This window comes from Neofelis nebulosa, chromosome 12 (assembly GCF_028018385.1).
Source record: "Neofelis nebulosa isolate mNeoNeb1 chromosome 12, mNeoNeb1.pri, whole genome shotgun sequence".
Classification (NCBI taxonomy): Eukaryota; Metazoa; Chordata; class Mammalia; order Carnivora; family Felidae; genus Neofelis; species Neofelis nebulosa.
In genome coordinates, this window is record NC_080793.1 from 3,993,422 (window position 1) to 4,019,731 (window position 26,310).

The 26,310-nt window shown below is 60.7% G+C and overlaps 1 protein-coding gene and 3 long non-coding RNA genes across 5 annotated transcripts in view; 2 read left to right on the plus strand and 2 right to left on the minus strand.

The window, feature by feature from the left end:
• LOC131491133 (uncharacterized) overlaps positions 1-6,584 on the plus strand; it is a 72,601-nt gene extending 66,017 nt beyond the window's left edge. The window contains exon 3 of the long non-coding RNA XR_009251324.1: positions 6,185-6,584. This is a non-coding gene — a long non-coding RNA (uncharacterized LOC131491133). The remainder of the gene's footprint in view (positions 1-6,184) is intronic.
• Positions 6,585-12,460: 5,876 nt separating this feature from the next.
• GBGT1 (globoside alpha-1,3-N-acetylgalactosaminyltransferase 1 (FORS blood group)) lies at positions 12,461-22,185 on the plus strand. Of its 2 annotated transcripts, XM_058693660.1 has the most exons (7): positions 12,461-12,627; positions 13,196-13,369; positions 13,906-13,971; positions 18,580-18,630; positions 18,714-18,749; positions 19,289-19,423; positions 20,779-22,185. In XM_058693660.1, the coding sequence occupies exons 2-7, from the start codon at positions 13,284-13,286 to the stop codon at positions 21,461-21,463; spliced, it is 1,059 nt and encodes a 352-aa protein (XP_058549643.1). In that variant the 5' UTR covers positions 12,461-12,627; positions 13,196-13,283; the 3' UTR covers positions 21,464-22,185. The 2 variants fall into 2 exon arrangements, with proteins under 2 accessions (XP_058549643.1, XP_058549644.1); XM_058693661.1 differs by lacking the exons at positions 12,461-12,627; positions 13,196-13,369; positions 13,906-13,971 and adding an exon at positions 13,389-13,884.
• On the minus strand, positions 14,623-18,051 carry LOC131491137 (uncharacterized). The gene is made up of 3 exons (XR_009251327.1): positions 17,085-18,051; positions 16,215-17,043; positions 14,623-14,929 (listed from the first exon to the last, which is right to left on the minus strand). It is a non-coding gene; the product is annotated as an uncharacterized LOC131491137 (long non-coding RNA).
• LOC131491136 (uncharacterized) lies at positions 22,172-25,111 on the minus strand. The gene is made up of 3 exons (XR_009251326.1): positions 23,792-25,111; positions 23,202-23,330; positions 22,172-22,277 (listed from the first exon to the last, which is right to left on the minus strand). It is a non-coding gene; the product is annotated as an uncharacterized LOC131491136 (long non-coding RNA).
• Between the last annotated feature and the right edge of the window lie 1,199 nt (positions 25,112-26,310).

Sequence of the window (26,310 nt, forward strand, 5' to 3'; positions counted from 1 at the left end):
GACCACGGCCACGCTGATGCACTTCGCCGTCTGACCCTCAGGGACAGGGGGGACACTGAGGTCAGGAGAGGCAAGGACTGGCCTAGGACAAGTGAGGTGTGCAGGGTCCAAGGAGCAGTGCTGGTGTCCAGTTCTAGGCCAGGTTCTACCCCCCCAGCTGCCAGGCTGCAGCCCTGGGCTGCCGAAGGGCCACCTCCAGGTGACCAAGTGTCCGTGGGGATTGACAGGAATTAGGGGAGGCCAGGGTCTGGGGTCCTGTGTGCACCACGCTGGGCCCCTGGAGCTAGGAAGTGTGGACAGGGCTACAGCACAGAAGGACTCAGCTTCCTCCTCCTAAACTGGGCTGTGTAGACAGTGTCCCAAGTGTCCCACAGGCTCATAGACGACTCTGTCTCCTGGGATCTTCATCCCTGGCCCTCTGTTGTCCCCTCCTGGGAAAACGCTTCCTACTCCCTCAGGGTCCTTCTGAGCAGAGGGCAGCCTGGGGCCTGGAGGACCGAGGACTTGGGTTTGCAGCACGTGGACAAGCAGCGGACCCAGGTGTGGGGACCGAGGTCAAGACCCTCCTTGTTGGAGCCTCGGGTCCTCATTAGGAAGTGGTTCCCCAGGCAGTGCCCTGGCTGGGGCGAGGAGGCCTCGTGAGGGAGCTGAGCACCGGGCTTGAGGAAGGACTCGGGCCACAAGGGAGGCTTCTGAGGGTTGTCACCTGGACCCTGGAGCCGACAGGTCCTGGTCTTGTGAGACACACAGAAACAGACAGAGTCCGAGGCAGAGACAGAGAATGGACCCATGAGAGAGGGAACCAGAAATTCCATGCATCGGCCCGGAAATGACACCCAGTCATCATATTCTAGCCCTTAGAACATGGTCACACGGGCCGTCCACCCAGGAGGGGAGGAGGTGACAGGATACCGGGGACCAGGATTTGGGAGGGCTGGGGGCCACAGTGGGGACCGCCCAGCACGTAGGCCCAGACCAGGCACTGGAACCCGAGCCCAAAATCAATGGGGCCCCTGGCGTGCGTGTCCGGTGGGCACAGGGTGTGAACGAGTTCACCTCCACCTTCCCCCGGGCCTGGGACCCAGGCAGGAGGGTGGCTGTGCCTGGACCCAGAGCAGACCCAGGCCCGCGTGAGTGTGTTCCGTGTGTGCCAGGCCCACCCCTTCCTCATCCTTCCACGGCCACGTGTGCCCACGAGCCTCATGGGATAGCAGGCATGGGACGTGTCTACAGGTGTCTCCCTGATGGCGCCCCTACAAGTAGATGCCACAAGGACCCCACTGTGAAGATGGGGAGACTGGGGGGCCCCGGGAGGCACGGGGTCTGTGCAGGGTCCCAGCACTGGTCACGAGGAAAACCCAGGTCTGAACCCAGCTCTGTGACCCCAAAGCCGTGGCACCGGCCGCACCAGGCCTCACGGGGACGTGTCTGGGCTGTGTTGGTGTCTCTGTAGGGACAGGGCATGGGGTGGAGGGGAGCCCTTTGCAGCATGGGAGGGGCTCTTGTAGGAGCAGGAAACCGGGTAAGGGGACCCCAGGAAGTGACCTCACCTCCCTGGTAACAGAGCCCAATTGAACTCACAACCCGGGTCACCAGTCACCCACGTTCTGGACACAGCGTCCAACTGGGCTCATTCGTTGGAACACCTTCGCCTGACGAACATGTTCTCCAGTTGTGTGCCCGTGTCCCGCGGCTGCCGGCTCAGGGGAATCCGCGGCCGTGACACTTCCTGACCCTGGAGACAGGGGGTCAGGTCGTGCACAGGACGCCTCAAGTCTCTAGCTCGCAGGGACCCAAATGTAACACAGGAGACCCAGAGACATCCAGTCCAGCCCGACACCGCTCTGATCTGAACTGTGCGGCCCCACGTCCCCTCCCGTGTGTGTATGTGTGTGTGTGTGTGTGTGTGTGCATGGCAGGAGGGGTCGTGTGTGGAGGGCCCACCTGAGCAGGTGCAGGCTGATGAAGGGGTCAGATGCCTGGTGGGCGGGTCAGGCTCACCCTCGGTCAATGCTGGACGGCAGGGACATGGTGTGCTGGGGTGGCCCTCTTGTCCCCAAGGTTCATCCAGAGCCCTGCTGGTGGATGTCACTGTGTCCAGGCACAGGGCTGTGCACACTCAGGTCTGTGTCCGATCTGGGAGCAGCGGGGAGAGAGGGCGCAAGGACACTGAGAATGGCCGGGCGGGGCTGTGATGTCTCTGGGCCGTCCGCGGGTCATTGTCTTTACAGAAATCAACCGATGAAATCGGGAGGCGACTGTCGGAATCCGGATTCACCTGTCCTACAGAGTTGTGCGTGTGCCCCGTCGCCCAGGAGGGCCACCCTGGACCCGGGGAGAGAGTGGCCACACGGAGGTCTTCGTAAACAGGGCCTGGAGATGACCTGGGATGGTCTCTTTCACCACCCCGGCCCCCGACATGGTCCTGGTTCACGGGTCTTGGGACCAGGACCCGGAGACCCCGGAGCCCCCGGAGCCAGAGCCCGAGGGTGAGAAGGTTGGGGTTGGAATATGTGGGTTCACAGGGCCGGGGCGGTGCTGGGCCACCCTGGGAGGAGTCCCCAGGGGCTGGTGTGGGGCCGGGAGCAGAGACGGAGAGCCCCGGGCTGTGGACTGCAAGGGGTCAGAGGTACTGGTGGGGGTTCCTGGCCACGGCTTCTCAGGGAGGCTCTGGGGTGAGTTGTGTGTCTGCAAAGGCCCCTGGAGAGGCCCCTGTCCAGGTCTCGGTTGTTGGTAAGATAAGCAACTACAGACAGGAGTGGATGAGGCTTCCGGGCAATTTCTACCTCAGCTGGCATCCCAGGCCACCCCCACACTGCAGCTGTGGCCAGGACCCCTCCTTTTGCCTGGCCGGATGCCCAGCATCATGCTGACCTGGCTTCCCTGGACCACTCACAGCCTTAGGTCCCTTCTGCGCTCAGGGAACAAGAAGAGCCATGAAGTGAGGCAGTGGTAGCAGGGGGCTCTGAGGGGCCAGGGGTGGTGGGCTCCCTGGGGGAGGAAAACACTAGGGAGGGGGGAGGGGAACACACTGGGGGGGCATCTGGACCAGTTCTCAGGGGGCTCCGGATGTCAGGTAAGGAGTCGGGGTCACCGCAGCTTGCCAGGTGCAGGTGCATGCTGATGCACTTCCCCATCTGATCCTCAGGGACAGTGGGGACACTGAGGTCAGGAGAGGCAAGGACTGGCCCAGGACATGCGAGGTGTGCGGGGTCCAAGGAGCAGGGCTGGTCTCCAGTCCTAGGCCAGCCTCTACCCCCACATGGCATTGCCCCTGGGAATGAGAGCCCCTGAGAGGCTGGGGCTTCCCTATCCACCCCGTCCGTGTCAGGCTGTGACCTCTGGGCATCTCCAGAAAGGCTCACACGCACAGAAACACACGCACACGCTGACACTGACTGCCCAGCTGGGGATCAGAGGGGAGTCCACACTGGGAGGGGGTGAGTAGTACGGGGGAAAGAAGAGAAAGGTTGGAGGCAGTGGGGCCATGGGGCAGGGACATCAGGATTCTTGGCAATAGCCCGGGACCCACAGCATGGGGAGGAGGACATGCCGGCTGAGAGTCAGGAGGTCCCCAAGGTGTCCGGGGGGATTGCCAGGAACTAGAGGAGGATGTGGTCTGGGGTCCTGTGTCCAACACCTTGGGCCCCTGGAGCTAGGAAGTGTGGATGGGGCTATAGCACAGAAGGACTCAGCTTCCTCCTCCTAAATTGGGCTCCGTAGACAGTGTCCCAAGTGCCCCACAGGCTCATTGACCACTCTGTGTCCTGGGATCTTCATCCCTGGCCCTCTGTTGTCCCCTCCTGGGAAAATGCTTCTTACTCCCTCAGGGTCCTTCTGAGCAGAGGGCAGCCTGGAGTCTTGGAGGACCGAGGACCTGGGTGTGCAGCACGTGCCGAGCATGGACCCTGGTGTGGGGACTGAGGTCAAGATTCTCCCTGTTGGAGCCTCGGGTCCTCATTAGGAAGTGGTTCCCCAGGCAGTGCCCTGGCTGGGCCGAGGAGGCCTCGTGAAGGAGCTGAGCACCGGGCCGTGGGAGGCACACGGGCCACAAGGGAGGCTTCTGAGGGTTGTCACCTGGACCCTGGAGCCCACAGGCCCTGCTCCTGCGAGACACACAGAGACAGACAGAGTCCGAGGCAGAGACAGAGAATGGACCCAGGAGAGAGGAAACCAGAAATTCCATGAATCGGTCTGGAAACGACACCCAGTTATTATATACTAGCCCTTAAACCCGGTCACATGGGCCTCCCACCCGGGAGGGGAGGGGGTGATAGAGGGACGTGGGACCAGGATTCGGGACGGCTGGGAGCCACAGTGGGGATGGCCCAGCACGTAGGCCCAGACCAGGCACTGGGACCCGAGCCCAAATGCAATGGGGCCCCTGGCATGCGTGTCCAGTGGGCGACGGGTCTGAACAAGTTCACCTCCACCTTCCCCCAGGCCCGGGACCCAGGCAGGAGGGGTGGCTGTGCCTGGACCCGGAGCAGACCTAGGCCCGCGTGAGTGTGTTCCGTGCCAGGCCCACCGCTTCCTCATCCTTCCACGGCCAGGTGTGCCCACGAGCCTCATGGGATAGCAGGCACGGGACGTGTCTACAGGTGTCTCCCTGATGGCGCCCCTACAAGTAGATGCCACAAGGACCCCACTGTGCACACCGGGAGACCGGGGGGCCCCAGGAGGCCCGGGGTCTGTGCAGGGTCCCAGCACTGGTCAGGAGGAAAACCCATGTCTCAACCCAGCTCTGTGGCCCCAAAGCCGTGGCACCGGGTGCACCTGGCCTCGCGGGGACGTGTCTGGGCTGTGTTGGTGTCACCGTAGGGACAGGGCATGGGGTGGAGGGGAGCCCTTTGCAGCATGGGAGGGGCTCTTGTGGGAGCAGGAAGCCGGGTAAGGGGGCCCCAGGAAGTGACCTCACCTCCCTGGTAACAGAGCCCAACAGAACTCGGAACCCGGGTCACCAGGCACCCACGTTCTGGAGACAGCGCCCGACTGGGCTCATTCGTTGGGACACCTTCGCCTGACGAACATGTTCTCCTGTTGTGTGCCCGTGTCCCGCGGCTGCCGGCTCAGGGGAGCCCGTGGCCGGGACGCTTCCCGACCCTGGAGACAGTGGGTCAGGTCGTGCACAGGACGCCTCAGGTCTCTATCTCGCAGGGACCCAAAGGTAACACAGGGAGACCCAGAGACATCCAGTCCAGCCTGACAGCACTCTAATCTTACTTGTGCGGTCCCATGTCCCCCCCCCGTGTGTGTGTATGTGTGTGTGTGTGCGCGCGTGTGTGTCTGTGTGGAAGGAGCGGTCATGTGGGGAAGGCCCACCTGAGCAGGGGCAGACTGATGAAGGGGTCAGATGCCTGGTGGGCGGGTCAGGCTCACATCCCCGTCAAGGGTGGATGGGAGGGACAGGGTCTGCTGGGGTGGCCCTCTTGTCCTCGAGGTTCATCCCGAGCCCTGCTGGTGGATGTCACTGTGTCCCAGGGGCAGGTCTGTGCATATTCAGGTCTGTGTCCGATCTGGGAGCCACAGGTGGAGAGGGTGGAAGGACTGTGAGGATGACTGGGCAGGGCTGTGATGTCTCCGGGCCGTCCGCGGGTCACTGTCTTTACAGAAATCAACCGATGAAATCGGGAGGCGACTGTCGGAATCCGGATTCACCTGTCCTACAGAGTTGTGCGTGTGCCCCGTCGCCCAGGAGGGCCACCCTGGACCCAGGGAGAGAGTGGCCACACGGAGGTCTCCGGAAGCAGGGCCTAGAGTTGGCCTGGGAAGGCCTCCTTCACCGCCGTGGCCCCTCCACAGGGTCCTGGTTCACCGGTCCTGGGATCAGGACCCGGGGCCCCCGGAGCCAGAGCCCGAGGGTGAGAAGGCTGGGGTAGGAGATGTGTGTTCTCGGGGCCCGGGCGGTGCTGGGCCACCCAGGGAGGAGCCCCCAGGGACTGGTGTGGGGCCAGGAGCAGAGACTGAGAGCCCTGGGCTGCGGCCTGCAGGGGGGCAGAGGTCCTGGTGTGGGTTCCTGGCCGCGGCTTCTCGGGGAGGCTCTGGGGTGAGTTGTGTCTCTGCAAAGGCCCCTGGAGAGGCCTGCGCTGGGTGGGGGGCCCACGCTGGGTGGGTGGGGGACCATCCCTCCTCTCACCCTGAGGCCTTGGAGCCGCTGCAACCATCACTCTGTTTCCTTCTCAAGAGTCCGGGGCAGGAGCAGAAGCCGGTGCGGCTCCAGAGCCCGACCCAAGGGCATCCGGGTCCTCGGCGTCTCTGCAGGCAGGGGTGGAGTCTGGGGCGACTCCTGCAGGGGCCGGAGAGCCAGCAGGTGACCTGGGACCTGTGCTGGGACAGCGGGCACCTGAGCAGAGTCAGCTGGGTCCCGCTTCTGCTCCCGACACCGTTCCTGCCACCGTCCTTGCTCCCGCAGGGATGCCGGCCACAAATCAAGGGCCCGAAGGCCTTCGAGGGGTGTTTATTGTATTTCTAATTCTTGCTCCAATCCCAGTCTCCGCCCCCCCACCAGAATGAGTCTTCCTCTTCTCCCTTATCCTTTCTCTCCACTACTTTTTAGCTGTTACTTTATTTGCTCATGGTTTGTTTAAAATTCACATTAATCTTCAATAAAAATTTTATTTATTTTACGTTGTGCAATTCCTGAGCACTGGGCATGCTCACGATTCTGTGAACCACGCCACAGAATATTGTTGCAGAATAATTCGGTCCCCAAGGGTCACCGTGTACCCGGAGCCCTCACTCCCCATTCGTGCCCCCGCCAGCCCCTGGGAACCCCCAGTCTGCTTTCTCTCCGTGTTCCGTTACCTACTCTGGAGGTTTCCTTCAAGTGGAATCTCGCCAGAGATACTTTGGGTCCGCACCGAACTTTCATATGGGACAGATTCATTTTCGTACTTTGTGGTCGTTTGAAATAGACTTTTTCTCCTTTGACCTTGAAATCACAATGGATTCAAGATTAGGTGGGTTAAAAGAGGCCCCTTCAGTGACAATGGGCACGGTCTCAGGGTGGAGACCCCTGTTTGTGCCGTGACACCACAGCCTGCCACGAGAGAGGACACGGCTGGTCCTCCCGTGGCCCAAACAGAAACCGGGAGATGCGGAAGGCTGGACGGTCACACCACAGAGGGGAGAGCATCCCTCACGACCCAAGGCCAGAACGTTTCACAGGCCTCTGGGCCAAATAATGCTCCAAATCCGTGCGTTACCTGGGATGGAGGCCAGACCCGTCCCAGTCCAAGGGGAGGCGACCTTCATGGGAGCAGGCGTCAGAGATGCGGGACGTCCCGGGGTGGGACTCGGGCAAGTGAGACCCCAGAGAGGCAGCGCTGGTGGCCTTCAGATGGGCAGGTTTCTGGCCTGGGGACCGGCACCCTAGGTATCCACGTGAGGAAGCAGAGGCCCCAGCCGATCCCCAGCGAGAAGTCCTCGTCCTGCAGGGGACCGGCTGGCCCAATACTGGGAGAGCCCCCAGAGCCCGGAGTCGGCCCTTCCCCAGCCCCATGTGGGGCCCCAGGCGCGTTGGTCAGCTCTGCTCCCCAGAGTTAAGTGGGGGCCCCCGGCAGGTGGTGGGGTTTCCCAGGAAGAGGGACCCCGTGCTCCAGGACGCCAAGATGCACGCCTGCGGGTAGGACAATCCAAAGTCAAGGAGATGGGCTTCCTGACCAGCTCGTCTTACTAGTGACCCAGGCTGTGCTATTAGCCTCGGTGTCCCCATCTGTGACATGGGGATGTAACGGGCCTTCTAGATGGGTGGGCACATTCCCTGAGACATGAGGTGGAATCGTGGCCTGGTGCCTGGAGGACATAAAGGGCCACCTGGAAGGCTGTCCCAGAGTCCCCCAGGGCACAGGATTCCGGTAGCCCCTCTTTGGCCCCTACCCACTGTCCCCCTTCTGGGAACACTCAGCGTTGTTTGCGGAGGAGGTGGAGACGATCCAGGAGGTCAACAGGTCCCACGTGGAGGCAGGTCAGTACTGGAGGGACAGAAGGACGTGTCCCGTGCCCCCTTCCAGGGCCCGAGTTGTGACGCCCTCTGACCGGACCTCTGACCTGATCTGGGGTAGACCCCACTTCTATGGTTTCCCTTCCCTCCCTCCTTCCCTTCCTCCTTCCCTAATTCAGCTGGGGAACTCAGGTCCCTGCTGTGTGCTGAGCACCATGACCTCTTCAGTGAGCACGACCCTACGGGGTCCCCCACGTGGCATCTTCCTTTGCAGGGTCTGAATCTTCCTGTGCCGTGTCCCCTCTGACGAGTCTGGGAGGAGGCCTCTGCACATGTGCCTGCAAGGAAGCACGAGTCCAGAAGGTCCAGACCACCTGCCCCAGGTCCCAGCCTGTGGAGCCTGAACGGAAAGGCGGCCCCAACCGCCTCAGTGGATGAGGGAGGCTGGACCTTCGTCCCTCCCAGCCTTCTCCAAAGTGCAAGGCCTTCTCTCCAGCCCAGGGTGAGCCTGCTGGGCACACAGGCCCCTCCGAACATGCCCTCGTTCACATGTGGGTCTGGGCCCCTTGCCCCACCCTCAGCTCCTCTGCCGGATGCAGGGGGAGCCCTCTCCTCTCCCTGGGTCTGCTCCTGGGGTCCCGGCCTGCTGGTCTCAGAGGAGCTTGCAGATTTGCTCCCCATGACCAGCGTGGGATCAGGGACAGGATGGGGGCTGTGGGTCGAGGCCTGGACTTAGCGAGTGCGGGACGATGGGATTTGGTAAAAGAATGACCTGCAGGTTCAGCTGGACTCTCGTAGACTGAGCAACCAGACTGCATACCCACTGGTCCCCCCTGAGCGCACAGGACAACAAGGAACAGAGGAGCAGAGACCCGGAGGGACAGGCTTGGCCCAGGGCTCACCTGCCCTTACGGTTTTAAACCTCACCTATATGGGGGCGGGCGTACGCTGTCCCGACGGTACCTAAGGCAGAAGCCCTGTGTGGCAAACACGGGACAGAGCTGCTCAGGGTGACACCGGGATGAGGCGTGGACTCCCCGAACGTCCACGGCCCCCTAGAGGCCCGACCCCCAATCCCAGAAGCACAGCTTGACGAGCCCATGAGGAACCCATCGCTTCTTTTTATAGCAGGGAACACCGAGGTTTTGTCCAAGGTCACCCAGAACTTGGAGGGCAGAGCCCGTGGCAGGTGGCCTGAGACCTGGCATCTGTCCACAGAGACACGTCTCCTGTTGTCGCCCAGTCCCGATACCGAGGCCCCGCGGGGCCTGACATGGATGTCTGGGTCTACCCTGAGCTCTCCAGAGCCGTCTGCTGGGCTCCCGGGAAAACGCTGGCCCTTGCTCCAGACAGAAGGTTCTGCCCTCTGGTAACAAATGGGAGGTGCATGCACTCACTGGGCTTGAGGCCCTGCCTCCACCTGCCCTTGGAGATGAAGGTCTGGGGAGCCCTGTTCCTGCTCCTTCCAGGGTGCTAACACATGCTCGACCACGTAGCCCCTCCTTCCTGGGAGACATTCCCGGGCCTCCTCCGGGATCTCAGGCGGAGGTCACAGCAAGGGATCAAGCGGGAGGATCTGGGTGGGAGGGAGGTTGAGGACGGAGTCTGGAGGCCAGGGCTCCCAGTCCAGCTTGGCCGCTAACCAGAAAAGGATCCCTAGCCATTCCCCCGGGGGTGCCGCCCCGTCCCCTTGGTGACGTCAACCCCTCTCCTGGAGTTACCAGTGGGGAGACCGACCAGCAGGAAGTTCTTCCTCCTCTGCCCGGAAGAGTCGAGACCAAGTTCACGGACAAATCGAGGGCCTTGTTTCCCTACACACCCGTGGGACACATGGGAAATCTAAGGACAGGCCAAGGGAACGGAGGCTTGCTTATCCGGGGTGGCTCGGGCATAGCCCCTCCACCGCGGGCCTCACTTGGCTTGGTCCTAAGCTGCTGGACGAGCCCGCTGATCCCAGCGAGACCACATGGCTGTCACCAGAATTCCTCAGTGAACCCCTCCCTGCTGCAGTCAGCTCCATGCGAGCAGGAACTAGGTTGGCTCATTGTTCTAAGTCCAAGTCCCCAGAACCTTCCCGCAATGTAGTGGACGTTTACCTTTCTCGAATAAGCAGATGAATTGATATGCGAAAGGTGCTGTCATTGACTGAAACCGCTTCTGTCCTTGTCCCTTTGTGGATGCGTCCATGCCTGCCCTCGGCACCCTGTCTGCTCCCCGCTGTGTGCCCGAACCTGGATCCCAAAAGCGAGCCCCGGACCCCACCCAGGAGGTGGTACGGCCTCTCACCCGTCAGCCAGCAAGGGGAGCGCCGTCCCCATGGCCCTCCTCACCCTAAGAAGACACGTAAGCCATATTCACCAAGGTTTTTAACCATTGTACACACTCACACACACACACACACACGCGCACACACACACACACAGAGCGAAGGGTGGGGGCCCTGGAGGACCCGCACACGTAGGTCTCCGGCACCTCCCGCCGCCCCTGTGCTTTTGTGGGTTTGCTCTGGTTCTCTCGGATCCTCCTCCCGGCTCCCTTGAAGGCGTCAGGTCTCCGCCCGAGTCCCTGGGTCACCCACCCACCTCTACTCTTAGGAAGACGTGCAAATGCACACCCTGCATTTCCTCCCATCTTCCTCTCGCCTCCCAGACTTGGGTCGTCAGATTTGGGAGTCGAGAACACCCCTTGTGTCTTCCCTCACCTGTCCTAACACCCAGATCTTCCCAGGCCGACCCCGAGGCGGTCCTCGGGCTGGATTTGTCTCCTGGGAGGTGGGGGTCAGCAGACAGAGGGCAGACGGTGCCGGTGGGGGCAGGAGAGGGCCGTGGTCCACAGGCCCAGTGCTGGTTTGTCTGCCAGGGTCCCCGGGCTGTGTGAGCCCCGCCCGGCTCTCCTGTTTCTTACTGGGTGGCATCCTTGTCCTGAATGCGCACCAGGAAAACTGATTGAGGAAAAACCACTCAGGTTCGGAGGGTGGCTTGTGCCTGGCTTCCTGGAGGCACAGCGCTGTCCCTGTCCCGACAGTTCACTCTGGTTCCGCTGGCAGACTATGGTGATTCCTGAGCCTCAGTCTGGAGGCCCTTAGACTATTTCTGGGCTATGTGTCTTGGCAATACAGCTGCAGTAGAATCAGCAGAACATTGTCAAGAATCAGTAAAGCATGCGACTCTTGACGTCAGGGTCTTCAAAGCCCCACTTTGAGGGCAGAGCTTACTTAAGAGAAAAACAACACATGGGCGCCTGGGTGGCTCAGGCGGGTGAGCGTCCGACCTCAGCTCAGGTCATGATCTTGCTGTCCGTGAGTTCAAGCCCCGCGTCAGGCTCTCTGCTGACAGCTCGGAGCCTGTTTCAGATACCGTGTGTGTGTGTGTGTGTGTGTGTGTGTGTGTGTGTGTGTCTCCCCCTCCCCCGCTCATGCTCTGTCTCTCTGTCAAAAATAAAAAATAAACATTAAAAAAAAAAAGAAAAAAACAAAACAAACAAAGAAAAAAAAAAAGCCCACTCAGTCCCAGACCAGGTCCCAGGGAAGCAGTGTTTGCAGCTAAAAATGGAAGCATGACCTTTCCGCGGGCACTTACCAGCTTCCCCAGGCATGTGCCAGGCTCCTGCGTATTCTGGGGACACTAGCCCCACCTGACGGAAACCTGCGGTCGTCAAGGGAAACCCTAAGGACACGGTGACACCTCCAAAGGACCTGAGAGGCTATGCCCAGGGTCCAGGAAGAGTTACAACTTCAAGAGGCTTCCTTGTGACCTTGAGCAAACCTGTAACCTCTCTGAGCTGCATGGGTCCTTACTTTCCCCTGCTGTTTCTGTTTCTCCCTTGTTGCTACTCCTTTATTTGCCATTAGGGTGCCTTCCTTTTTTGTCCCTCTTTATGACCCCTCCCTCATCCAGGCCCAAGCAAAGGCCTCTCTCCTTTCCAGGCCCTCCAGCCCTTGGTGACACGTAAGAGGATCCCCATGGGGCTCTAGAGTCTCTGAGGTGAACAGAGGGCAATGGTACCCCAACAAGCCGTGGGAGGAAACTATTTCGACTCCTTTTCCAGGGGAGGAAACAGGCTCAGGGAGATTCCGGAACCGCACCGGGCGCCCGAGGCCAGCGTGCCGGCAGCTAGGCCCTGAGCAAAGGGGGAATGCCTAAAACCGCGGAACCTGCGCACCGTTCAGCTGGTTTTGCCTTCCTGTGACTGTTTCGACGCTGTTCTAAAAACACGAAAGTGTTTCTAACTTCTCAGGCCCTCACCCCCACCCCGAGTTCCCGGATCGGCTCTTCTCGCCCGGAGCTGGGCCCGCTGCGCCAGCGGCTGCCGCCCAGAGGGCCACGGGACGGCAGAGCCCAGGGGACACTCCGCTCCCTCGGACCCGGGGACGGGGGCCGTGGCCCGGGCCGGGGGCAGGGCGCGAGGGGCGGGTGGGCGCGGCTTGCGGGTGGGCGCGGCTTGCGGGCTGGGCTCGCGGGGCGGGGGGCGGGGCAGCGGAGGGGGAGGGGCGCGCGGTTCCCTTTCCCCCCCCCACCCCCCGCGGGCCCCGCCCCCAGCCCGAGACCGCTCGCCGGGAAGCCGGCCCTGCCCCAAGGGTCAGCGCCGCGCGGCCGCCGGGCATCGCCGGGGCCCTGGCGAGCCGAGTCCCTGCTCTCCCGGCCTCGGTGCGACCCTCCGTCCTCAAGCTGGTCTGGCGGCAAGGGGTGAGTCTACAGCCCTCGGGGACAGTCGCGCTTCCTCCTCCCCGCGCCGCACCCGAGCGCCCCGCGCCCGCAGCGGCCGGCGGAAGTCGGCTGAGCGTCTCGGTCCCAGGCGCGGGGTGCGGACCGCTTTGGCCGAGGAGGACACCGAGACCGGCCGAGGGGGAGTAAAGTGACTCGTCCAAGGGTACCGGGCCATTGAGAGCGGAAGCGCGTTCCCGCCGCCCCCTGGCGAGCCCTGGCTCGGCCTCCCGGAGGAGGACACGGCTGCCCCCACCCCACCCCGGGGGCATCACGGCCGCCCCTCTCCGCGCAGCCCCCATCCAGGCCGGGTGTGTCCCCGCCGGGCTGACTCGGGACTCGACTTCCGGTGTCCCCGCTGTTGCCCGCGGGCATCCTTCTCCCAGCCCCGCCCAAGCGCCCTGCCCTTCGCTGCCGCGGGTCCCCTGGCCCGCCGCCCTCGGCGTCCCGCGAAGGCAGATAGCAGCTATCCTAGCTGGAGCCACCCAGGGGAGGGCAGGGCAGCAAGGATGGGGCCGCTCTCCCCTGAATAGGGCGCATTCCTTTGCAGGTGACACGGCTTTTAGAGCCTGCCAGCCCCGGGAGAGGTGGACTGACTCACCGAGGCACGCTCAGTCTCTGCAAGAGCCCGGACTCAAATGCTGTACCCAGCAATGCGCGGCCACAGACTGGCCCTGGGCCTAGGATTCTGCCTGCTGTTGGGCACTGCCCTCTGCTCGCTGTGGTGAGCGTGCCCCATGCAGCCCACCCCTCACCCCTGACTCCTCCCTTTCTTGGCCTTGCAACCCCCAAACCTTGACCCCTTTATGGATTCCCAGGTCCCATCCACCTCTCTCGGCCCGCCTGCCCCCCAGCCCCAGTAAGACCAAACTGGTTTTGGCTTCTGGATTTTGCTTTGCACTGGCCTCCTGGCCTTTGCACTTGCTTCTTCCTCTGCCCGGACCATTCTTCTAGCCACGTTAATGAAGCACCCGTGTCCACACCCCAAAATGCACCTCACGTGTTCCTTCTCTGAAGCCCCACCACCCCCGCCCCCACTCACCACCAAGCTCTTTTGGGGGGGGGGGGACTGGCGTTAAGAACATTCCTTCCCTGGGAAATGAAAGACTGCACTGCAGAAGACCAGGAGGCTTTGACCTCCGAGGTCAGCCAGACCCAAGGAGTGGGGGGATCCCCAGATGCTCTCCACTGCAGGCCCCCACTCCCTTAACATGCACCAAGAGGGTGCACAGTCAACAGGTGGGTGTTTTTCCTTCCCAGGATGTATTTTGAGAACTGGCTGCGGGTCTCCTATGTTCCCTATTATCTCCCCTGCCCAGAGATCTTGTAAGTATGGGGCTGGGAGAATTTGGGGCCCTGTGGGCTGTCTGGAGTGGAGGCAGTGGGAGAGTTTTACGGTCAGTTTGCAGATTATTAGTTCCTAAGCTCATGATTCCGATCAGTTTGAGAAGTATTTGGGTAATTCATGGGCTGCCACAAATATGGAGTAAAATTCCTATTTCAGTCCTCCAGTGTCTTTGAGCGCCCCCTCCGTGGTTTGACCTTGATCCTGCCACACGGCTCGGAGTCTCACTTGCTTCATCTGTGAAATGGGCTGATAGAGGTGTCGCTCCTGGCCGTCTGGAGCATGCAGTGTGAGGACGTCTGTATAGCCTCCTGTAGCAGGTGGCACATAGGAGGTGCTCAGGAGACAGTGCTCTTAGGACCTGACCTTTTGGCTAAATTTTGTGTTCAGTGAGGATTCAAGGAACAAATGAACATGTGACCAGTCTTCCCCCACATAAGGAACCTGATGCTTTGACAGTTTAGAGTGGAAAAACAGGTTGGCACAGTCTCAAGGGGGTGTCTTCATGATAGCTAAAGGGATGTTTAAAATCCGGATCCTAGACTGCTTGCTAATTAACAACAGGCGGGTTTTGCGGTTAGAAACACAGAGTATGGAAAATTAGGAAGCTAGAAAGCAAAACAAAACGCTGTTGTGTCCTACGGGTCTGAGTTACACTTTGCTTCCAAAGTTCCTTGTCAACTTGGTGGCTGCTTTACTTTCTTATTGAACAGACGGTGCCTCTTACTTGGTTCTAAAACCAGAAAGCCCGCTTGCTGTTGAAAAGAGCTGAGATTGGGGCGCCCGGGGGCCTTGGTTGGTTAGTCTTGGTTTCGGCTTCGGTCATGATCTCGCGGTTCGTGAGTTCGAGCCTGGCGTCAGGCTCTGTGCTGACAGTGCGGAGCCTGCTCGGGATTCTCTGTCTCTGTCTCTGCAACCTTCCCCACTCACGCGCTCTCTCTCAAAAATAAATATACAAACGTTAAAAAAAAAAAACAACTATGATCATAATGTTTTTGCAATTTTTATCCTGTTTTCCCAGAATTGGCATATGTGTACTCTTCATGGCCACCATCATTTTACCGCCCCCAGGAGCTGGGTCCTAATTCTTCAACCCCTCCACCTCTCCCTCCAACAACGGGGCGGGTATTTTCGTTGCGTCCAATTCCCCAGTGTCCTAAATTAGTTTATAATGAGCAGCTTTGGATATAAAGCTTTTTCCATATTAAAAATCCTTTCATGGGGTGTGTGGGTGGCTCAGTCGGTTGAGCATATGACTCTTGAATTTCGGTTCAGGTCAGGATCTCACGGTTCATGAGTTTGAGCCCCGTGTCGGGCTCTGCGCTAACAGCACGGAGGCTGCTTGGGATTCTCTCTCTCCCTCTCACTGCCCCTCCCCTGCTCGCGTGTGTTTTCTCTCTCTCAAAATAAATAAAATACACATTAAAAAGTTTTTTTAGATTAAAAACAACAATAAAAATCCTTTCATTGGTACGTTCCTTCCCTGGGCCAGAGGCCATGGAGAGAGTCTCGGTCCATCTTGTCTGTTGCTTTCCAAAAGGACCACGCTCTCACAGTGTCACCTTCACAGAGATGCCTCTCGCAGGCCTGTGCTGGGAGGAGCGCCAGGTGTTGCAAAAAGCAAAAACCAAAGCACCCTGCTGGTTCGAGAGACCGGGAATGCTAGCTGTTGGGTTTCAGTTTCATTTCCTCGATTCCTACCGAGGGCCTCCTTTCTCCCACCCGCCTCCCACGAGCGGGACTTCCTCTTCCCCTGATGCACCTGCTCCACTGGCCTCTCCCCTTGGTCCGTCTGCGGCTTCTCTAAGCATCACCCTTGGCCAAAAGCATTCGCTACATTTTTTTCCCTTCCAGCTCGTCTATCGGGTTCTACTTCGCTTTTTTTTTTTTTTAATGGATTGAAGGTGGAGATTTTGGTTGGTGTTATTTTTTTTTTTTTTTTAACGTTTATTTATTTTTGGGACAGAGAGAGACAGAGCATGAACGGGGGGAGGGGCAGAGAGAGAGGGAGACACAGAGTCGGAAGCGGGCTCCAGGCTCCGAGCGGTCAGCCCAGAGCCCGACGCGGGGCTCGCACTCATGGACCGGACTGCGAGATCGTGACCTGAGCTGAAGTCGGACGCTCAACCGACTGAGCCACCCAGGCGCCCCGATTTTGGTTGGTGTTAAATGGTCACACCTTCCCTGCTTTTCATCTGGATATCTTCACTTTTAGTTTTCCTACCTTCCAGTGTGAAAACAGGAAGCTGATTTTTTTTCTTCGCTCTGGCTCACGTGTGGCTTCGGTATTCTTACGACTGACCGTGCTCTTTAATGCGGCTGGAGCGTGGCTGGGCTTGGAGGCGGGGGTGGGGGTCCAACCGCCAGGGCTGTGGGCCCTTTTCCTGTTCACTTCCCGCCTTCCCAGAACGCCGTCACTTTCTGAGCAGGGACCTGAAGCGTGCTTGTCTGCGGGCACAGGTGGCCAATTTGATGGACTAACTTCTAAAAACTGTTGATTCAAGAGGTCAAAGTAATCACAGAAGGACAACTGTTACAGGATTCTACTTGTAAGAGATCTCCAGAACAGTCAGAGCTCTAGAACAGTGGTTACCAGGACCCGGGCAGATGGGGCAAGAGGGGAGTCAGTGTTGAAAGGGGACACGGTTTGGGTTGGGGAAGATGAGAAAGTTCTGGAGATGGATGGTGGGAACGGCTGCACACTAGTGCGAATGTGCCTAATGCCCCTGAAGGGCACGCTTAGCAATGGTTAAAGTAGTAAATCTTTGTTTTGTACATTTTACCACCAAAAACAAACAAAAAAAGCAGCAGCAGAAGCATAGACTAAAAATTGGAAGGAAAGCTCAAGGAGGCTTAAGCTATCCTCTCAGATACGCCATATTGAAAATTCTCGGGGCTCTTGGGGGGGCTCAGTCGGTTAAGCGTCTGACTCTGGATTTCAAGCCCAGGTCTTGATCTCACAGTCTGTGGGATCGAGGACCGCGTCCAGCTCTGTGCTGATAGCCTGGAGGCTGCTTGGGATTCTGTCTCTCTTTCTCTCTCCCTCTCCCTCTCTCTCTCTCTCTCTCCCTCTCCCTCTCTCCCTACCCCCCACCAGCTCATGCATGCTCTCCCTCTCTCAAAAATAAATAGATAAACATTTAAAAAACAAAAAGAAAATTCTTTAGCGAGTGGCAGTCACCGTCCCCTCAGGTGGTCTGCCCCTTACAGCCAACCTCAGGCGTCTTCAGGAGCTGATCCACTCCAAAGGTCCTCAGGCAGGGGTTTGCCTTCTCTGGGCCACACTTCTACCCTCGGGGGAGGACTTTATCGGGAGGACTCTAGAGCCCGAGGAGTCAAATGTCTGGCTCCAGGTATCTCCAGCCAGTTAATGGCAGACCCAGAGGCTCTCTGCACCCTGCAGCCTCCGTCCTTAGGGAACTCCTTCTTACTTGCCCACCCAGGCTAACCCTGGCTGTTGCTGGGGGAGGCTGGCCGCCCAGGCCGCTTGCTAAGAAGGGGACAAGACGCCTGGTCTTAACAAGCGTTTGCTCTGTGCTGGGCGTGGGCACACACCTTGTTTAATTCTCAAGGCAGCTCTCAGGGTTAAGGATGGCTACCCATTTTACAGATGAGGAAAAGTGGGGGCATCAGTCAGGGTTCCACTAAAGAAACAGAGCGGAGGCGGGAGGGAGAAAGATTGACCCACTAGGCTAAGCCAGTCTGGACTCCCTGGAGCAGGCTGGACCCCGGGAGTGGACACTGACCGAATCTCATCACGGAAACCTCAGCTCTGTTCTTCACGCCTCTCACCTGGTTGTACCAACCCCATCCAGGCCATGTGGAATATCTTTTTTGTTTTTAATGTTTTATTTATTTTTGAGAGAGCACAAGCGGGGTTGTGGCAGGGAGAGAGGGACAGAGGATCCTAAGCAGGCTCCATGCTGACAGCAGCGAGCCCGACGTGGGGCTCGAACTCACAAACTGCGAGACCATGACCTGAGCCAAAGGTGGACGTCGAACCGAGGGAGCCACCCAGGCGCCCTGGGATGCTCTTTACCTAAGGGCAGCGGGTGTAGATGTTAATCGATGTTAATCACACCCGCCATGCACCATCACCGGGAGGCCTCCCTCGATTGGTGATTGGTGTTGGTGTAACTGGTTACCATAACTGACTGTCGCCGCGGGCTTAGGTAAAGGGACTCGCCCAAGGTCCCCAGGCTAGAAAGCAACAGAATGGCGCTCACCAGGCCTTTGCAGCTTCTCAAAACTTGTCCGCTGCCAGGCCCCTCCAGAGTGACGTGTGTGAGAGAGCATCAGCTTGGGAGACAGACGGCACCGGGTACCAATCACCGCCTTGCCACTTAGTGACCCTGGACAGGCTGCTTCCGTAGGAGCCCAGCCCCCCACCCCTAGCAGAGTGGGCACGCAGTGGGGAAGGGCGCGCAGAGGGAGTCTGCAAGGAACCTGGAAGGGTGCCTGCCCTTGGGGGGTGGGGGGGGTGGGGGGGGTGGGCGGGTGGTTGGTTATTCTCCACTCTGTCCTTCCCGCACCGAATACGTCTGTCCCCAGCCCTGGCACTAACAGCTCTCTCTGTCCTCTACCACCAGCAACATGAAACTGCAGTATAAGGGGGAGAAGCCATTTCAGCCTGTGACACAGTAAGCAGACCGTCATTTCCCCCTTTGTGGCCCCGGGGGGTTGGGGGCTGCCTCCCCTCACCACTGGCCCTTTTTGGTCACAGGTCACTGTACCCTCAGCCCAAGCTTCTGGAGCAAAGGTAGGTGTTGGGTAGGGCCCGGGAACGGGGAGATCTGGTGTGGGGAGGGAGGCTGGGGTGGGCAGAGCTCTGATTTATAAGTTGGGGTGGTGGGGGTATCAGGTGGCCCTGGGGTCCAGCCCGGTTCTGCCACTGGCTGTGTGACCTTGGGCAGGTTACTCAACAGCTCTGGGCTTCTTTCTATGCAAGTGGCTAATAAGAGCCACCTCCTAGCAGCTTGGAGGACTGGATGATGGGACGGTGTTTGCAGAAGCACGGCTCCATAGCAGGTGCCCAATCTCCACCCCTCATGTATTCGGCACTTAGCAGGCACCTGAGATGCCAGGCCCCCTTAGACACTCGGTGTGCATTAACTCCCGGTCCTCTCAACCGTGCTGGGAAGGAACTGTTCCTAACCCCGCCTTCCACATGAGGATAGTGAGGCTCAGAGACAGGGATGAAGCTGCCCAAGGTCACACAGCGGAGGAGGCCGGGCCGGGGAGAGGCTGAGCCTTTCACAGGGAAAGGGCCTCCGGGCCCACGGCCTCCCCCACTGCCAGGCCCGCAGAGCTGCTGACCCTCACGCCCTGGTTGGCGCCCATTGTCTCGGAGGGAACCTTCAACCCCGAGCTGCTGCAACACATCTACCAGCCGCTGAACCTGACCATCGGGCTCACGGTGTTTGCCGTGGGCAAGTGAGTAGTGGGCCGGGTGGGTGGTTCTCACTGAGCCACGGGAGCTGCCGGTCTGGGAAGAGACAGGACCTGGACACAGGACCCTGCCTGGATGGCAGGGACACCCTGAACCAGGCACCGTGTGTGTCGGGGGAAGATAGGGGGTAGAGGGTGATGATGGGAGGGCTTCCTGGAAGAGGGGATCTGGCCCTGGCATGGAAGCGGGGAGCCAGCCCCAGTGACGGAGCAGCAGGAGACTTTGTGACGACACCCCTTGCCTCCTTACCCCTCTCTGCTTCCCCTGAACGGTCCGGGCAGGTAGGAAGGAACAGAATCCCTCAAGACCATCACATAACTGGGGGTCCATGGTCAGGCTACAGGCAGGTCAAGGCCTGCCCTCAGGGCCCTCTCCCCTCTCCCACTCTGGGCCTCCCCCCCACCCCCCGTTTTCCTCTCCTGTCCCCCACCCCACCTGGCCTTTCCTTTAGGGGATACCACCTGACAGCTTCCCCCCGGGGCTCTCACTGGGACTCCTGAGAGAGAAACCAGTGGGGCCCCAGTATCTAAAGTGCTGGGTGGGGTGGGGTGGGGGGGGCATGTCAGGTGACCCTCTGGTCCAACCAGCTTCGACCTGGGGGCTGCGGCCCTGCGGCTTCCTCCAGCTGGGACCTCAAGAGCCCCAAGCCCCCAGCACCACTCACCTGGCCTTGAGGCAGCACATACGGGCCATGTGATCACTTTCCTCTCTCTGAGCCTCAGTGTCTCTGCCTCTAAAACGGGGATTATGGGGGAGGCACTGGCTGGCTCAGTAGGTGGAGCCTGAAAAAAATTAACATTACAATGGGGAGTAGGGTGCCTGCCTTCAGGGAGTTTAAGAGGCTCAAAGGAGCTAAGAATCCCTTGAAACTCTGCCTGACTCCTAGGAGGTACTCAGTAAACGTCAGCTTAGTTTGCGAGGTTGCGGATTTTAAGAATTTTGAGAATCCTCGTGAGGGATCATCCCTACCAGGGCTGTAAGCCACTGGTGCTGCAGGGCGCCCGGGGGGCTCGGTCGGTGGAGCATCCGACTCTTGATTTCAGCTCCCGTCATGATCCCCGGGTCGTGGGATTGAGCCCCACATGGGGCTCCATGCTGAGCGTGGAGCCTGCTTAAGATTCTCCCTCCCTCCCTCCCTCTCTCTCTCTAAAATTAAAAAAAAAAAAAATTTTAAAGAGGTTGACACTGCAGTTGTGGGGCTTTGACAGAGAAGGGCCCCGAGGGTCACACCTGCGTGGCTTCTCAAGGTGGGGAGCCGGGAGGTGGACCCCAAGCCCCATGCCCTGCACAGGCAGCGGCCCCGTGGGGCCGGGGAGGATGACGGGGTTCTTCCTGCCAGGTACACCCGCTTCGTCCAGCACTTCCTGGAGTCGGCCGAGCAGTTCTTTATGCAGGGTCACCGGGTGCACTACTATGTTTTCACCAACGACCCCGCAGCCATTCCTCGGGTCCCGCTGGGCCCCGGCCGCCTCCTCAGCATCGTCCTCATCCAGAGGCACTCGCGCTGGGAGGAGATCTCCACGCGCCGGATGGAGACCATCAGCCGGCACATCGCCGAGAGGGCACACCGGGAGGTGGACTACATTTTCTGCCTCGACGTGGACATGGTGTTCCGGAACCCGTGGGGCCCTGAGACCCTGGGGGACCTGGTGGCGGCCATTCACCCGGGCTACTATGCTGTACCCCGCCAGCAGTTTCCCTACGAGCGCAGGCATGCTTCCACTGCCTTTGTGGCGGACGACGAGGGGGACTTCTATTATGGTGGGGCAGTCTTTGGGGGGCGGGTGGCCAGGGTGTACGAGTTTACTAGAGGCTGCCACATGGCCATCCTGGCGGACAAGGCCAATGGCATCATGGCCGCCTGGCAGGAGGAGAGCCACCTGAACCGTCGTTTCATCTCCTACAAGCCCTCCAGAGTGCTGTCCCCTGAGTACCTCTGGGATGACAGGAAGCCCCAGCCACCGAGCCTGAAGCTGATCCGCTTTTCTACGCTGGACAAGGACAGCAGCTGGCTGAGGAGCTGACGGCTGAGCCAGGCTGCTGTGCATGGGGACCCCAAGCCCTGCAGCCAGCTCGCCCCGGCAGAGCACCCGGCTCGTCCCCAGCAAGCACCCCGCTCGCCCCCGGCGGAGCACCCCAGCTTGTCCCAGCACAGCACCCTTTACCAGTGCCCCCCCCCCCCCCCACTTCTCAGGCCTCAGGTGAGATCCATCCGGTCCTGCCTCCCTCAGTCTATTAGCAGAAGTTCACCTGGCAAATGGATGTGGAAGGGCCTTTGTAAACTGTGAAGGGCTGCGCCCACATGAGCGGAACACCAAGATCACACGGCAGCGTGGCCCGAGAATGGTCAGGCGGGAAGAGGTGAAGAAGACAAAGCCGCAGGCCTGGCCCAGCAGACGTGCCTTTGGGGCAGGCTCCGGAGTCAGCCCTACTCAGTGCCTGAAAGCCCGCCTCTGCCCCACTTCTGTTGCCTATTTGCCCCTAAAGTTGCACTTCTCAGACCCCGGTGTGAAAGGCATCCACACGCCTCTTCTCTGGCCGTAGGGGTCCCGGGTGCTGGGACGTCCCCCAGCCACACAGCGCCAACCCCTCGCTCGGCCCTGGAGTGAGTCTTTGCAACAGAACAGGCCTGGCCCTCTCTGGCGTTGAGTCTAGCCCGCACCCCACGGCGGACCACACTCTCTGGCACCAGTCCCACCTTTGCAAGGGGGTTTGGGCAGTTTTTAATAAAGGTGACGTGCACGAAGTCCTCACCGGGGCGTTTTCACCTACACATCCGAGCGTCTGCGCGGCCAGCCACCGGGGATCCAGGCAGCCTGGATTCCACGTACAGTCAGCCTGTGGGGGTGGAGGAGGGAGGGTCCGGTCTTCTAGAAAGCCTGCATTACAGCGGCCGCTGCAGCAGACGAGATTCTGTTCCCGTTCTCCTGGGAGAGGGGTGAGGTGAGAGCGAGCCATACCCCCCGACCACGAGGGGGGCAGAGCTCATCAGCTGGACACCACGGTGGCCTCTCAGCCCCTGATGTCGGCCCTCTGCCGGCACCTCCTGACCCTGGGGCAGCCTCAGCCCTGTGAGGCCACCTGCGGGTGTCGGGCTCCACAGCTATGGTGCAGGCCCAGGATTAGTGGGCGCGGGAGGGCAGCCCCTTCGGTGGCCGCATCTGCCTGGCAGGACGGAGATGGGGGGGAGGGAGGGCTCAGGGTTTGGTGGCCCAGTGTCCCCTCTGGGGGCAGCATCACCTTTGCCAAGCGGGGCACAGAGGGGTACACTCTGGCCACGTAGGGAGGAACAGGCACCCAGCCACATGGCCCCCCTCCAAAGCTGGGGGTCAGCCCAAGGCGCACTCCTGTGGCCTGCAGTCTGTCCAGCGGGCAAGGACAGATTACTAGAAAATGAGCAGAGGGGAGGGCAGGTCAGGGAAAGGCGCTGAGGTGCCTGCAGGGCAGAAGGGCGAGGGTGGGCCCACAGTCCACGTGTTCTGGTGGGGAGCCCCTGCCTCGCTCCCAGCCCGGCCCCTCCTGGCCCCAGCTGACGGACCTTCCCAGCCGCGGCCCGAGCCCCCAAGGAGTACAGCTGACACCGCCATCGCAGGACCCAGCTCTCAGACACAAGGGAGTGACAGGACCCAACTCTTAGACCCCAACCAGGGTCCAAGCTACTTGCCAAAGAAGGGCTGAGGGCTTAGAGCCACAGCTGCTCCACGGGTGGGGAGAAGTGAGGGGCCTGGCGGGGGTGCAGGGGGGACGGGGACGGGGCCTGACCTGGCAGACAGAGGTGAGAGGGCTCAGAGACAGTCCCAGCGGTCCTCAGCCCCTGACTGGCAGGATCGGGTCTGAGCCCCAGGCACCAATGTTGTCAGGGCCCATCAGTCTGGGGGGCTTCGAAGTTTTCTAAATTGCAAAGGTACTTCTTTAAGAAAGAGACAATAGCCCAAATACAAAATGTCTGCCGTGGAGGCCCCTGAAACTTAGGCTTCCTGTCCCTTCACGGCCAGCAGCTTCCTCCCCGCACTATCACTCGGCCATCGGGCCTGGCCCCCACACCTCTGCTCACACTACCCACCACTCGGGTCTGCCAGTCCCATCACTGAGCTGATTTCTGGGACTCGTGCCTGACATCACCTCCGGGAAGTCTGCCTTGATTTGTGCCCCCCTCCAGAGTGGGTGCCTTTCAGTGTTTCCACGAACCCTCCGCAACCCTGTGTCACTTACGACGTCTGCCTATGTGCACCCCTCGCCCCAGCTGGTAAACTCTAAGGGGGGATAGAATGGGGCGGCCCAGATTCCCCTGGTAGCTGGAACCCAGGGGGCGTCCTATAAATGTTGAATGACTGTGGGAGGGGAGACAGCACCTGTGGGATGTTGGACAGGTCATCTGAGGCCCTGGGGTGAGGGCCAAATGAGATTATGGCTGGGACACCAATTCCTCTTGGGCAGTTGGTGAGATGTGGCTTCTGAGACGTGGCTAGGTCTGGGCCCTCCAACCAGCGTGCCCCCAGCCTGGAAGGAGACAGCAGATGACCCCCAGAGCCCCCATTACACAGGAGGAAACTGAGGCAGCCTCCTCCTCCCTGGTTGGTTTTGGGGATCCATGCTTGAGTGGGGCCAAATAACATGCCCACCAAACTCCCTCCAAATCAAGGATGCTGTGGCTCTTATAAGACTGCCCGGGGGCGCCTGGGTAGCTCAGTACGTTAAGCATCCAACTCCCGATACTGGCTCAGAGCATGATCTCACAGTTCGTGAGTTCAAGCCCCAAGCTGTCAGCGTGGAGACTGCTTGGGATTCTCTCTCCTCTCTCTGCCCTTCCCTGATCACACACGCTCTCTTGCTCTCTCAAAATAAATAAACTTAAAAAAAACCAAAAGGTTTGCCTGAATTGTGTCCCCTTCCCTCCCCAACCTGCGGTGACCCCCGACTCCTTACCTGATATCCAGAGCATTGCATGAACTGGTCCAGACGCCCTCCCCAGTGTGCACCCGTCACCCTACTCCAGCCTCCCTAGAGCCTTCCTCCCCCAGGAAGCCCGCCCCTCAGAGCCCCTTGCCACCAGTGCCCCTCTCCATGGCTCCCACCCAGGACATCCTCACATCCAAGGCTGGGATCAGAGGCCACAACCTTTGGGTCAGATTGACTTGAGTTCAAACCCACAGTTGGGGCTATGTCACACAAAGCCCTGTGACCAACAAACTCCTGTGGTGGCTTCTCAGAGCCTCATTGAAAATGGGGTCTGTGGCCCCGACCCCAGAAGAGTGACCTGGAGGCACAGGGGGAGCCCCAACCCAGGACAACGCCTGTGATGGTTAGTGCAGGGCTCAGTGAGGGTGCAGACAAATGACTCTGAACCCCCTGTTCGTGTTCACGGCTGGACTTGGTCACCCAGAGCCAAGTGACCTTGATCCCTTGGAGGCACTGCTCATGTATAAAAAGGGGTGATGCGGCGCCTGGATTAAATCAGGCTCAGTCAGTCAGGCATCCGTTCTTGATTTCTGCGGGGGGTCACCATCTCACCGTTGGTGCGTTCCAGCCCTGCCACCACGGGGTGGCGCTAACAGGGCAGAGCCTGCTTGGGATTCTGTTTCTCTCCTCTCTCTGCCCCTCCTCCTGCACTCTCTCTCTCTCTCTCTCTCAAAATAAATACGCTTTTTTTGGTTGTTTAAAAAAGGAGGAGGAAATCACCGATTGCCCAGGGAAGTCCTTTGCAACACTCGGCGCATCCCTCCGGCACCCCCGAGGAGGGCCCCCTCCTCCCTGGGCTCCCTCCCACACCCCTGACCCCAACCAGGGCTGCAGCCAGGTCTACGCTGCATCGCGTGTCCCGGGGTCCCGCCAGAGAGATTAGGGGAAGAGGCGTAGAGGAGGAGGGGGAAGGGGCGCACTGACCTTCTCCCTGCCTGTGCTCCGTGTCGACCGCCGCCTCCACGTCCCCTGGCCCAGCCATGCACCCAGCTGGCCACTGCAGGCTACATGTGGGGACCAGGACAGAAGGACAGTGCTGTATATTCAGAGATTCCCAAGTCTCCAGGTCTCCGCGCCAACCCGACCCAGAGCCCGACGGCCCCCGCCCGCTTGGGTTCGGGGTGGCACGAGGTCCCAGCGGGCGGGAGCGACGCGTGGGACCCGCCGCGCGCTGAGCCCTCGCTGTGCTGCGGCGAGGCGCGGCGCCCGTGCACGCGCTGTCCGCGGGCCCGCACGGGCCCCGTGCGCGCGCGACAGTGGACGAGGCCCGGGAGCCTCGGCAGGGTCCCCCCACCCGCGCCGGCGGGAGGGAGGCCGAGCGCGCCCCCGAGCGCGCCCCCGAGCGCGCGCGCGGCCCGCCCCTCACACCTGCGGCGGGCGGGCGGGGCGCGGCGGGGCGGGGCCGCGGCTGTCCCCGCCCACCCGGCCGGAGCCCGGGAGCCCGGGCGGAACCGAGCAGCGGGGCCCGAGCGGCCGGCGGCGCAGGGCGGTGCAGACAATGGGAGCGGCGCGGGCGGCAGCGGCGGCGGCGGCGGCGGCGACGCGGGCGGCGGTGGTCGCGGAGTCCCGGGCCCGGCGAGGACGGGAGGCCGCGCCATGAGCCCCGCAGCCGGGCGCCCCCCTGGGCCGCGCGCGGGCCGAGGCGAGCGGCCTCTGCGAGCCCCGGGCCCCGCCCTGGGGCCGGCGATGCGCTGCCAGGGCTGAGGATGATGGTAGATTGCCAGGTGAGTGTCCCCGCCCGGCCCCGGCCGCCCTCCCGGCCGGCGGGGGTGGAAGGAGGACCACATGTCCCCGGCCCACACCCCATCCGGCGAGGAGGGTGCACGGCACCCGGTCCACGCTGAGCGCGCGCTTACGCAGTTCCGCGTCCAACCCCTCTTGGTACAACTGGGAAACTGAGAGCAGGAGAGGC

Excerpts from the sequence above, each read along its gene's own strand:
- GBGT1 (XM_058693660.1), top strand. The coding sequence starts at position 13,284 with ATGCTGTACCCAGCAATGCGCGGCCACAGACTGGCCCTGGGCCTAGGA. Across the intron at positions 13,972-18,579 it reads CTCCCCTGCCCAGAGATCTT|CAACATGAAACTGCAGTATA; the intron begins GTAAGTATGGGG and ends CTCTACCACCAG. Across the intron at positions 19,424-20,778 it reads ACGGTGTTTGCCGTGGGCAA|GTACACCCGCTTCGTCCAGC; the intron begins GTGAGTAGTGGG and ends TCTTCCTGCCAG.